This window comes from Stegostoma tigrinum, chromosome 27 (assembly GCF_030684315.1).
Source record: "Stegostoma tigrinum isolate sSteTig4 chromosome 27, sSteTig4.hap1, whole genome shotgun sequence".
NCBI classification, from domain to species: domain Eukaryota; kingdom Metazoa; phylum Chordata; class Chondrichthyes; order Orectolobiformes; family Stegostomatidae; genus Stegostoma; species Stegostoma tigrinum.
The window spans coordinates 36,946,228-36,959,213 of record NC_081380.1 but is presented as its reverse complement, the minus strand read 5'-3'; the positions used below and the strand labels follow the sequence as shown (position 1 = coordinate 36,959,213).

Below are 12,986 nucleotides of genomic sequence, written 5' to 3'. Positions count from 1 at the left end.
ACATATGGCTGAGATGTAGATCTGATCTTTGTGCCACAATATGCTGAATATAATTTAGCCTTGATCATTTATTTGCATTTCTAGTTTTTGTTCTCCTATAGCAGTAGTTTGATGTAAAGTAATTATTATAAAGTCCTAACGCAGAAAATTTATCTCAGTATTGCTTAGCCAAGTGAGAATTTTGTAGGATATTCAAACTATTGCATATTGTCATGTAGATTGATGTCTGATAGCAAATGATTTAAGGTTGCCCAATCTCTTGTGTCTAGTGGTTAAGTGCTTTAAAAAAAAATCTCTCTTCGCGGTCTGAATCAGGCCTAACCTTAAGAACTGAAATGAAAACATGAAACTCCTACTTTTGGTACTTTCAAATAAGAATGATGCAGGTTTCCTTTGGATCCAATTTGAAAATGGGTTTTAAAAAATAAAATTCCTAACTTCTGTCCTGACAATTGTGATTAACATGTTCTCTTGTAAACTCTACCTGACACTTGAGTAATTGAAACATTTGGTACTTACATGCTGCCTTGGTGCTGGATGAAAATTTAATAGATTTTTGCAAAAATGATTTTTTGCACACCAGGATTGACCACTGAAGTGCTTTCCACTCCCTGTTGTGACCAGTTCGGAGGTCGTTAAATTCCATACTGATGAACCTTCCAAGGTTTTGGGTATTATGTTGTTATGCCATGATTTATTTGAATGTAACCAAATTGTTCTGTGTTAAGATTGACAAATTTAAAAGTGAAACTTGAGGTTTATATACTTTTTTGACATGACTTAGCATCTGTCCTGCTTGACTGTTTATAAATCAAGTTTGTTACCACCTATAATTTCAGCATCTGTAAGACCATTTATTTTTCTATTTTTATTCAATTGTTGAGATAGTCAGTTTGCCAGAAGTATTAAAACAAGACCCAAACATGAGTGATCTTTATTATTTACTATTGCCATCACAATTGGTCTATGTGTCCTATATTAATTCTGCACCACAAAAGAAAACTGAAGTCCCATGTGTAGTATATAGTGAGCACAACACTGGGTTCAATTGTGGTGCCCCTCTATGTCAGTACTTTATCTCCTATGGAGAGTCTGTTGACAAAAATCGCTAATTGGAAAATACTAGGGGGCTGCTCATACCTTTAAAAACTGGGGTCAGAATATTTTTTTCTTGAGATTTTCTCAGGCTACTTTGAGTTTTAGGGCATACTATTTGAAAAAGGAGTCTTTAAAAACTACTCTCAAACTTATTTAATAGCTCAGGCTATCATGTCATAACAATATCACTGATATTTGTACTTGCACAGAAATACAATTCATCAATATCTTCAATTATCAATCTCGATTAACACAAACATTAATTTCTGTAATATCATCACAATAAAATGATACAGACAGCAAATATAAGTTAACAACAAAATTCTTTTCAAAATTACCGACAATTCTGCATGCACAAAGCTATTGTCCTAAATGTACCTTCTATAGACAAAGGACTTTACAGCTAATTTGTTAACACCAACCTGGTAGTTATTGCTTTCCCTTGATTATTTTAATTCTTTGATTCAATTTACCACCTTCTCTAGATGTAAGCTTTTAAGAAACTAGCATTTTGAACCAAGTCCTTTAGCCTGTCTAGGTCTAAAATAAAATGTAATTTGACTTTAACCTTTCATGCGTTTAATGGCCCAGATTTTGCATTCAGAAGAGCAGAGCCACTTACACACTTATAGTGCCTATCTTAGAGTTTCTATACGTTTTTGCTGTTGTCCATTTAATGGACATTAATTTCATTTTCTATTTTGTTCCAGGTACTCTCTGCGCTTGACATACTCCAACCTCCACACATTGACTACTTTGAGGAAATGTATCCTACCAGTCAAATTTAATATTTGCTAAATTGCTGTAAGTTTTTTTAGAATGTCATTAATATAGTTTGGATTTTATTGGAAAACCTTTGTTGAAAACTAAATTGGTTAACTGTTTGTGAACCTTAATATTGCAAAAAGATTTTCTGGTCACTTGCTGATGACTTGTATTGTTTCATAATTATTACAGACAGTGAGAAGCCAAAAGATTTTTGAAAAACTAACAATTCGTACTTGTGCTGTTTAATCACATTTGAGAGCACCTTGGAATGAGATTAATACTTTGTTATGCAGACACAGTGAACTAAATGTGATTTGGCCAGGCAAGGTATCTTTTAACATCTTATCCAATTTGGGCGAGGAAGGCTTTGATCACAAAACATGTGGGTTAGAAATGCTCAAGTCAAAAAAGAGAATTTCTCCCTGGATATGGATACTTAGTATATTTACTCAGGGGTTTAACAAGCACACCTGACCCCTCTGTGTACTTTTTCTCCAGATTATCATGTGTTTTCCCATGTTGATTTTTGCATGGTGCTGTAACACTTCAATGATTTAACCACTTAAATTTCCACTGTTGAATGGCAGAGTACAAATATATGATCAGCATTGTTTTAAGTTGAGATCATTCCCTACTATAATAAATTGTGGAAGGTTATAAAAATTGAACTATGAGAAATGTACAGGTCAGCTGCAAAACAGGGTGATTTAAAATGCCAAAGCACATGATCAGTGAGCTTACGGTATACATTGATTCTTTTAAAATGGGGTGAAAATGTGTGTAACAGTTATAATTAATATCAATGTATTGGCTATATTTCAAGCAGTGTCAGTGTGACAGTCATGCTGCTTATAAATACTCATGAATGTTTTGGTTCCCTCCCCATTCTGCCCCCTCTGATTACTGAAAATAAAATCATTCTACAGCACTTTTTTTAGAGGAGGTGGTTGCTCATCTTGTAGTGTAGTCTGTGTAGGGCCAAAAGAAACCAGTAGAAAGGTCAGTCAAAATAGAGAATGGCAAATGCATCAATTGTTAGGGCTCCTGTGGCACTGAGAGAGTATCCGTACCTCTAGGCCAGAAGGCCTGGGTTCAAGACCAACCTGCTTCAAAATTGGCTGATTTTTTAAAAAAAAATCTATAAATTGTTGTTTCCCATCAGTATCACTGTGCTGTTGGCAAAGCAGGGAATTGAATTTATCATGAATATGGAATCATGCATTGTCTGAACCAAGCATCATTCGTGAACCTGTTCCACTCTGCCGCGTGTCAACTGTACCAGCAAAATTGTCAAACAAAATCCCAAAATGTCAATGCAATCCGGTGTACAAAGCAATGGCATATTAGTCATGTGTTCACTTATTGTTATGTAATTTATTATAACCGCAAACTTTATTCAAGAGACTGGCAAGTGAAGACCTGAAGTTAGAAACAGGACTTTGTGTATATACAGTTGTAGCTGTTAACACAATTTATCCACTCAGCAGTGTTGCATTTCTTGTGATAAAAAGTAATCTAGTTGTATGTACTCACCCAGTTCCCATTCTTTTTATCACCACTGCTTTCAGCTACCTATTCAATTTCTAGTTTTAAATCAAGAGGAAAAAATGAAACACTTGGATGTTTAAGACAGCTCTTTTTTGGAAAATCCAACATCGCGTGAACTGACATGAAGTAAAACACACTGGCTGAAGCTTATACCTTCCGGAACCAGAGCCAGTTCTGGTGAAGTCACTAGACTCAAAGTTGACCTCCCCACAGATGCTGCCAGACCTGCTGAGTTTCTCTAGCAGTTTGTTTTTGTATGGTTTATCAACATTTGGCACCTTTTTAACATTGAAAATATTCATCATGCGCACCGCATGATGAATAACGGGTACTACAACTGTTACGATCATTAAAATGTGTGTTTATGAAAAACATTTTAAGATTTAACTTAGTTTGCTGAATTACTAATTAGGTAGTCAAAACATTGTGCTGTTTAGAATCAAGCAAGGTTGAAGAGCAGAAGGTAATGGAAGTATTGTTGCAGATCAGGAAATTTGGAATGTGGAGAGGAAATAAGCACTGAAGAAAGGTGGGAATTTAAATCAGCAGTGTTAGTGCAATTATGTGGGGAGAGAAATGTTGGGATTCAGCACCAGGGATGACATGCAACTGGAAGGTAGTTAAAAATTATAGAAGTGCGATGAGATAAAGCACAATCAATGAGGGAAAACAGCAGAGGCATTTTCGGGTCTAGGGTCTTATGTACAGAGCTCTAAGTTTGAAGAGGAAGGCTAAAACATGCTTCTTTTTGTAGCAGTAGAACACATCTGCTATTCGTGTTGTTGTGTCCTTTACTTCCAACCTTTTATTTTTTAATGGGATATCTGTCAGTAGAAGGCCTATGATAATGAAATGTGAGGCTGGATGAACACAGCAGGCCCAGCAGCATCTCAGGAGCACAAAAGCTGACGTTTCGGGCCTAGACCCTCCTTCGGAGAGGGGTTGGGGTGAGGCCTATGTTTGTTGCCCATCCTTAACTGTATTAATCCGCGCACCCCCCCCCCCCCCCCCCAAAAAAAAGCAAATGTTTCCACACTGTATGACTCAGTGGTGGACAAGCTACCTTGAATTGTTGTTAAATCATTGAATCCTTTAAGGTTGAAAGTTTTGGAAACCAGAATTTTTATTTCAGATGATTAGGGTACCTGCAGTAGGTACAGTGAACAAAATCTGCACTAAGTGCTGTACATATTTTTTCATTTAATTTCTGAATGCTTAAAATGTTCTAAAGTAGTAATCCTGTGTGAGCAAAGTACTGCTTTTGATTGTTTTATTCATGGGCGACACAGAACAAATATCTTTGTCTTGAGTACTTTGAACTGAACAAAATCCAACAAAATGCTGAGCATTTAGGCTCAATCCCTTCAGATCACAACTGGAGAAACTATTAAGCCTGAAAAAATAACAATAGCTGTATGATATTGCTGCAGAGTTCTTGAAAAGAACTTAGCCTCTGCGATTGTGTCTAGCTGACTGAGTTCTACAGTAATAAAACAAAGAACTGTGGATGCTGGAGATCCAAAACAAACAAATAGCTGGTGAAGATAATAAAGTGTGAAGCTGGATGAACACAGCAGGCCAAGCAGCATCTCAGGAGCACAAAAGCTGACATTTCAGGCCTCGACCCTTCTTCAGATGAAGTTCTTTCATCAGATGAAGGGTCTAGGCCCGAAACGTCAGCTTTTGTGCTCCTGAGATGCTGCTTGGCCTGCTGTGTTCATCCAGCTTCACACTTTATTATCTTGGATTCTCCAGCATCTGCAGTTCCCATTATCTCAAATAGCTGGTGAAACTCGGCAGGAAACATCCATGGGAAGAAAGCAGGTAAAATGTTTTGGGGCCAGTTTTGAGTCTGAAGAGTCAGTGGACTTGAAATGTTAATTCTCTATTCATCTCACAGGTATTTTTTTTTCCCAGGAATTTTTGTTTTTGACTCCAATTGATGCAAGAGTCATAAGCTCAGACTCCTGAAGTTGTGTGCACAGCAAAAAGTATCATTCCAAAAGTTAAAAGATGTCATGTTGGCAGCCAGCTATCTATATATTTCTCTACTTTTTGTGTGCTTTAAAATCTTTGTCTTATCCTGCAATGCAAATCCCTAGACGTACAGATCGTCCTTAATGTTGACCGAGTTGATTTTTGTGAGAACCCCAGCACATGATCAGGTATTGGCACTCATACTTACACTGAAAATGGTTTCCAAAAGAACTTGAACACAGGTGTAGTGCTACTGAAACAAAAACAGGAATTGCTGGAGAGAATCTGCAGGTCTGGCAACAAACAGTTAACAATTCGAGTTTGGTGATTTCTTCAGAATTATTGGTAGCTAGGGAAATCTAGTATTTATGCCAAAGGTGAAGATGTGCACTAGCGAGAGGAAAGATGAGCTGGTAGGAGACAGCCCAGAGAGAGAGAGAGATGAAAAAATAGATAAACAAAGAAATAATGGAAAGCTGAGTAAGAGATAGTAAGAACTAAGAATGAGAAAATGGGTTAGCTGTACTGAAATAACCCATATATTGTGCCTTGGAGTATATGGGTTACTGTGCTCAAAGCAACCCTGTGATCACAGGACCAGGTGAGCTACTTGACTTCTCAGCTGTCAGTGATTGAAAATTGAACCACCTTCAGCTGTCCAGAATGTTTTCAACCCTAGCCAGGAGAAATGCCAAAAGGCACTTGAGTTCATTTTGGATTTGGGAGAAAGGGCATGGATAAAATTGCTTCATCATGCCTCATTGCTAAACTCATGTTGCGACAATCTGCAAATGCTAGTCATTTTATTGTTGACAGCTCGAGTTCTAAATGCTCGTTGCTTCTTCCAAAAGTTCTTAACCCATTAAAAAGGCATGCAATGGCATCTATGAAAACTTAATAAAATTTGGCAGATGTATTTCAACAATTCAGATTTATAATTTAACATTAAATAATTGCAGTTTTTATATAGGCTAGGGTTTGAAACTCATCTTTTAAAAAAGTTTGGATGTATTTCAGTGTCAGAACATTTTCCCATGCAATTCACAAATACTTGTTCTCTATGCTGAAATAGATTAACCAATAGACATCGGCCTAGATTTTGTAATTACAAATAGGAGTTATCAGTGTCACATCAGTTGCCAGCAGCCATGTCTTGTAAGGTCTTGTAAGGTCATTTACGCTGAAAACATCTGTTGTGGCTCCCAGGCTCCATTTTTCTGTATCCTGGACCATATTTTCAAAGGTGACAGATTACTGCAGAACATGGTATGTCACATGCCACTGCTTTTAGAGGAGTTCGCTGTAGTCCACCTCCACGACACCAATAACAACAAAAAAATTGAACATCTACATGGATGGACAGAGAATAAAGAATGAAATCAACTCAAAGGATTTGAAAGTGATGCTGGATAGGACTTTGTCCTTCTGAGAACACATGAGGGTGGGGGAAAAAGGTCAAAGCCATAAACAATTTAACTAAACTTGCTGGATCTACATGGGATGCTGAATTACACCAAACCAGGCCTCAGCCTTTGCTCTATTCTGCTCTGCAGCAGTGTACTGTGCACCTGACAGGCATTGATTATTACTCATGTCTTGTTGATACTTAGTTGAATATCACAATGTCCATCATAACTAGAATCCTCCACTCAGCACCTCCCTAGCTTTCTTTCCTTGTAAACAGTAATCTCCCTACATCCTCTTACTGGCAAAAACCCACGAGCTGAAACCATTTGAGCTGCACTTCCCATGCCTCTAGGTAATGACCTGCTTAATCCATCTATTGCACTCCTTCCATCTCAACACCCCATTGTAAAACAAGTTGTCAAACTCAATGTGACAAATACCATCAGTCAAATGGTATGCTTTGAACCACCATGCCAGGAGTGGCACTTTTTAAAAATATGTTCAGGACAAGTTAGGGCTCCTCCACAGCTGACCTCTATACGAACCCCTTAGGTACTTGTGAAGAGGTACAAACAATAGTGCCTGCACCTTACCAATGAGTGTCCCTGCTGCAGACTAACCACTTTAAATCCAAATGTGAAGATGATTGGTTCTGGGATTTTCCCATCATTAAGTAAACAAACTTAAGTATTGTTTCTGTTTATTTGCATTTGTGAAAGTAGCTTTCTGCTTGTGTAAAACGCTACAGCCGAATTTAAATTTGTCTTAGCTGGTTTCAGTCACAAAGCAGCCAGTATGCTAGTGTACAGTTCTCTAAGTGTCAGTGCCACAGTTGCTATTCCCTGGTGGCAATCTACTTGTGAGCCACGAGAATGTTCTTGGCATGATTTGACTTTGGAAGCATCACAGTTGAATTGGTATTTCCCTTTACCTAACATGCGCACATATAGCTAAATATTATTTTCCTGTTATCAATAACCTGTTCAGCTGATATTCCTGAGTTTTCTGTCATGCTGCTTCTATACAAGTTTATAATAATTACTGCTGAAAAACACTCTAGCCCACAGCAATTAATGTTATGGCTGCAAAATGTCAGATTTCAAGACAAAATAGTTCTATAAAAGTAACAAAGCATTAACTAAACTTTTAAAAAGTGAAGGATAATCTCTATTCACTTCCTTGCTTGTTAAATGCAATGCTCTAGATTTTGTGGTCAGCAGTGAAGCGGTGGTGCTCATCACTGACCTTCAAGAAGGCTACAAAGACCAGGCAGGATCCTGGAGTAGTTAGAGTAGAAACAGTGATTTTTTTGCAAGGCATGCTCCTCACCACAGCTAAGATGTGTTTGGTTGTTGACAGTCTGTTTGTCATACTTGTATTTGTGTTGTCTAAAGTCAGCTCATTCAATACAAAGCATGAGCAATATTCCCCATCAAAATGAACAGTGAGATTTTGTTTTTGATATTTTTAGTCAACCTAGTCAGATCTTATGACACACCTCTGAAGCAAGTGGGACTTGAACCCACACCTTCTGGCCCAGAGATGGCACACGATCATAATATCAGTACTAAATTGGAACTTGCCCTTGCTTACTGGAAACTGCAGTGTGGGAGTGGTCAATGTGGAATTTGGTCATAAGTCACACGGCATCAGGTTACAGCCCAACAGGTTTATGTGAAATACCACCCTAGTCCAACACCAGCACCTCCACAACCTGGTTTTGACAGCTTTGTTTACACCTTATCAGATCACTATAAATCAGTAACTGAAAAATTGACATACAATTAGCTGGTTAAGGATGAACAATGCACGTACTGATGTGGCCAACAAGAAAACCTTGTCATTATTGAGAGGCTTAAAGGAAACAGGCTCTGATACTAAATATTATTTTCCTGTTATCAATAACCTGTTCAGCCAATATTCCTGAGTTTTCTGTCATGCTGCTTCTTTACAAATCTGAGAGATATTTGTTCTCAAATTGAGCACTACCCATTTCAGACCCCGCATTGCCCCACCAAGTGCTCAAGTTTAGAGAGAACTCCACAGTCAAGTTCCCTCCAATCAAAAGTGAAAAAGTGTGAACTCATAATACCATGCAGATTCCTTTTCAGTTAATTTGTCAGAACAGCTGATTCTGCATTAACTTCTTCCACTAGTGTGCTTTGTAATCCGGACTAAAGTTAGTTCCAATTCATGCAATGCTCAGTTAATGGAGTTCTGATTTTGACCTGCACCCTAACAAACGCGTGAAGAATTGTTAAATGCAATGGACGAGGTTTTGTGGTCAGGAGTGAAGCCACGATGCTCATTACTGATCTTCAAGAAGGCTACAAAGACCTGTAAATCTGAATTTTACCCTTTGGTCTTCAATTAATTTTCTTTTGGCATCAGCTCAGATTTTTGGTGCTCAGCATTAGTGGTGCCATTGACTGGGATAAGTAGCAAATTACTTTGCCGAATTCCCGGACAGCAAGCCAGGAAGTGAACAGAGATTATCCTTCCCTTTTTAAGTTTAGTCAGTGCTTTGTTACTTTTATGGAACTATTTTATCTTGAAATCTGACATTTTGCAGCCATAACATTAATTGCTGTGGGCTAGAAAGTTGTTCAGTAATTATTATAAACTTGTATGTCTGCCTTTCGAATCCTACTTACAGCTCAATGAGTATTTTCAAGCTGCTTACTGACTCCCATAAAAGTGGACGTTTGTGTTGTTATTTAGTCATTTTATTTAAAATTACAAAGTTATAAATGTGCTTTTTTTCATCTACACTATTTTCAATGGTTCATATATTTTTCTGTCATGGATAAACTTGGAACTTTGACTTTCTGCCCGAACATTAATAAATATCTTTGAATATTTGAAACCTAAACACAATCTAGCTGGGCACCAAGAGTAGCATCCAGTTTATGATCTCTCCTTCAAATAATAAGGCTCTGCCAACTTCCACCAAAGTCAATTAACTTCAGTTCCATCAGCTTTAATAGTCTTTTTTGAGGGACTTTATTAAATGCCTTCCAGAAGTTCATAAACATATATACCCTTATCTGCTACTTTAATCATAATCAGAAAGTTGTCAGGTTTGACCTACTTTTCACAAATCCGTCATCCTCTGATCAACAAAAGATTTTCAAGATGTTTAGCCACCGTATCCTTAATTGTTGACCCACGTAGTTTCCTGACAAATATTAGGCTAGCTGGTGTGAAATACTCCTTGCTTCCACTCCTGGCACTGACAATGGATAAACTGAGTTTCTGAAGGCCCTGAAAAGTGCTGGTAATGTCATGTGGTAAACAATTGTGCTTTGTGTTGATTTACTTCAAAAGTAAAAGTGTCAGGAGATGGGTCTGGGTGGAATGTTTGGAGGGTCAGTGTGGACTTGTTGTGGTCAACGGCCTGTTTCCACACACTAGGGATTCTGATAATGAACTGTAAGTAACAACAAAATACAGGGAATGAACTGAAAACTTCAGGAGCAAAAATTGGATTCATGTTAAAGTTTATAGCATTAGCTGAATGTGTCATAAGCTTAAAATTCCAATTTTAGGTGGTCCCTAGAAACTGACTGTTAGACTCCCAGTGACTCTAACTGAAATTAAACGCATACAAATATTCTACTCCAACTGTAATTTCAAATAAATTATGCAAATACTTAAGAATTTTTCATATACTTAGCCATTCATTTATTTGGTTAAATGGAAATAAATTGTAAACTTGCTAAGAATCATAGCAGAAGTCCATTAATTACACTAACAATCTGTTTAGAGTCCTCATTACCATGAGGACTCGACAGTCATTTAAAGTATCTCAAAAGTTTGAGCAACAGATGAAACTAGCTGATTCATGCTGATAATGTGTAGTACAAAATGTGTTCTTCATTAACTGGATGCTCCTTTCAAGCCAGAATTACCTTCAGTCCATCACACACAAGTAATGTTGTATATGCATTTCACTGCCAGTGAAGATGCCAGGTAAGTCTGTTGTACCAAAGACTTGTGGATTGTATCCAACAGCGCATCTCTTCAGTGGTATGCAGTGTGCCCATGCTTGCAAAACTCAACGTTGGAAACAATGTTAGATGCAGTTCCTAGTTGGACACCGTTTGCTGGATAATTGAGTGTCAAGAACATGCGGACAACAAATTTAGGATTACCAGTTGTGTATGCAATGTATGCAACTGCGTACACTGAAAGCTACATGTATTAAGATACCAAGCCCTCCCCTTTGCAGACAGCAAGGATGTATTCTCTCACTGCGTCTGTTGGACCTCCAAGATGATGGTGACTACCATCAATTCTCAGGACAATGTTTTTTACCAGTGTCAACTCGCTTGGTTGAAATTTAAACAAAACATAGCAGTGAACTGTCAATCATTAAGCTAGTGCACTCCAAGCTCATTAGGGAACCAGATATCCTGATTAATGCAGGATGAAAAGCTGTAAAATGTGTCTTTTGGCAGCAATACGCATACACAATCACCCTATGATTTTTTTTGGTTGACTTTTCAAAGACTATCATCAGGAACAGGCTTGAAGCTAACATGAAGGAAGTTGAATTGACAGACAGTTGCAGTGACATTTGTGCAGTGCCATGAATTAATGCCTATATACTCCATTAATGTTTGTTTATGCTCCACTCTCTGCTTTAGTTGGTTTCTGATCCAGCGGGTTTGAGACAATATTTGTATGCGTTTAATTTCAGTTAGAATCACTGGGAGTCTAACAGTTTCTAGGGACCACCTGCATATTTTATTCAAGACAGTTGAGTTTATAATTCAAATCCTGTCTATCTTTCATAATACATGAATGTCAACAATTAGGCTAGAAGTGCCTCAAAGTGTCAATAATAACCTGTTTGAATTCTGATCTATATAACTTATTTGAATACTTCTGTAGCAAAGATACTGAGATAACAAGGTGTAGATGGATGAACACGGCAGGTCGAGCAGGAACCCTGATGTTTCAGGCCTAGACCCTTCAGGAAATCTAGGCCCAAAACGTCAGCCTTCCTGCTCCTCTGATGCTGCTTAGCCTGCTGTGTTCATCCAGCACTACACCTTGTTATCTCAGATTCTCTAGCATCTGCAATTCCTACAGTCTCTAACAAAGATGCTAATGTGTTTACAAAACACATGTGATATCCATTCGTACACAAATTCTCCTTTTTCAGTACAAAGTGTTTTAACCTATATTTGATCTGTCCTCAGTTGTGCAAGAATTCAATTGCATTAGCATAGTGCAATGTAAAAGAGCTGTAGTTATTGTGTATGCAATTTTTAATCACGAAACAAATTAGTTTGTAACTTTGGAAGGCATTCAACTATTTCAAATTGCAAAAACAAGGGACTTCAATAAAAACTCATTTGAAAACACTAGCTGATAGCATCCCACAATCCATTTTAGAAAAATACATCAACAAATAAAAACCCAGTGTGTTCATAATTTTTGCTGCAATCAGCTGTTGACAAACTCAGGCACCTTGTACCGCAGCCTCTTTCCCATTGGTAAGGGCAGAAGAAGAAAACAAAGGAGCTGTGTCACAATGATCTAATAGCTGCCAGTGGTATTGGCAAAGTATTCCTAGCAAGTTACCTACTTACCTCTCGTCAATGATGACGGGTAGCACATGGAAAGGGGGAATAGAGGGAAGATACAATAAAAACTAGCAAAGTTCCAAAATATTAAAATGCCTTTTTAAAAACTTGCAAAAAAAAACAGAAACAACCAACACCATAGCTTCAAATGCTCAAGTTATTAAGTTTCTACTTTAATGTCAAGAATTTGCTCTAACTAATGTGCCCTATTTTCAAGTTCGTGTCGAGATATTGCTTTCAGAGTATTTCATATAAAATGCTAGTTTTGTTGTCAAAGCTTTGAACTTCTGGGATAATATAACACACGTCTGTGCTGTTTATAAAGTATGTTGCCCTCTACCAGTTCTGCATCTCGGATTGCGAATAGGTTTTTGTGTGCATCTTCTGTACTGGTGCCAGTAAGTTGGGAGTGCCATTGCAACTTCTCTTTATAAAAATAAGTTCTGAGTGAGAGGCTTTATGTTCAAGTCCCATCCCCAGGACTTGAACACAAAATATTGAGACTGAAAACCCAATACAGTATTGAGAGAATTCAAACAGGTCAAGATTCCGTCTCTAGTAACTATAGATTGTAGTGTTAATGTTTGTTGCAAA

The 12,986-nt window shown here is 37.7% G+C and overlaps 1 protein-coding gene across 1 annotated transcript in view; it reads left to right on the top strand.

Moving 5' to 3' along the window:
* Positions 1-12,986, top strand: part of nlk2 (nemo-like kinase, type 2) — a 170,203-nt gene that overhangs the window by 90,767 nt on the left and 66,450 nt on the right. The window contains exon 3 of the mRNA XM_048557087.2: positions 1,809-1,864. Within this exon, the coding sequence (XP_048413044.2) occupies positions 1,809-1,864 (56 nt within the window). The remainder of the gene's footprint in view (positions 1-1,808; positions 1,865-12,986) is intronic.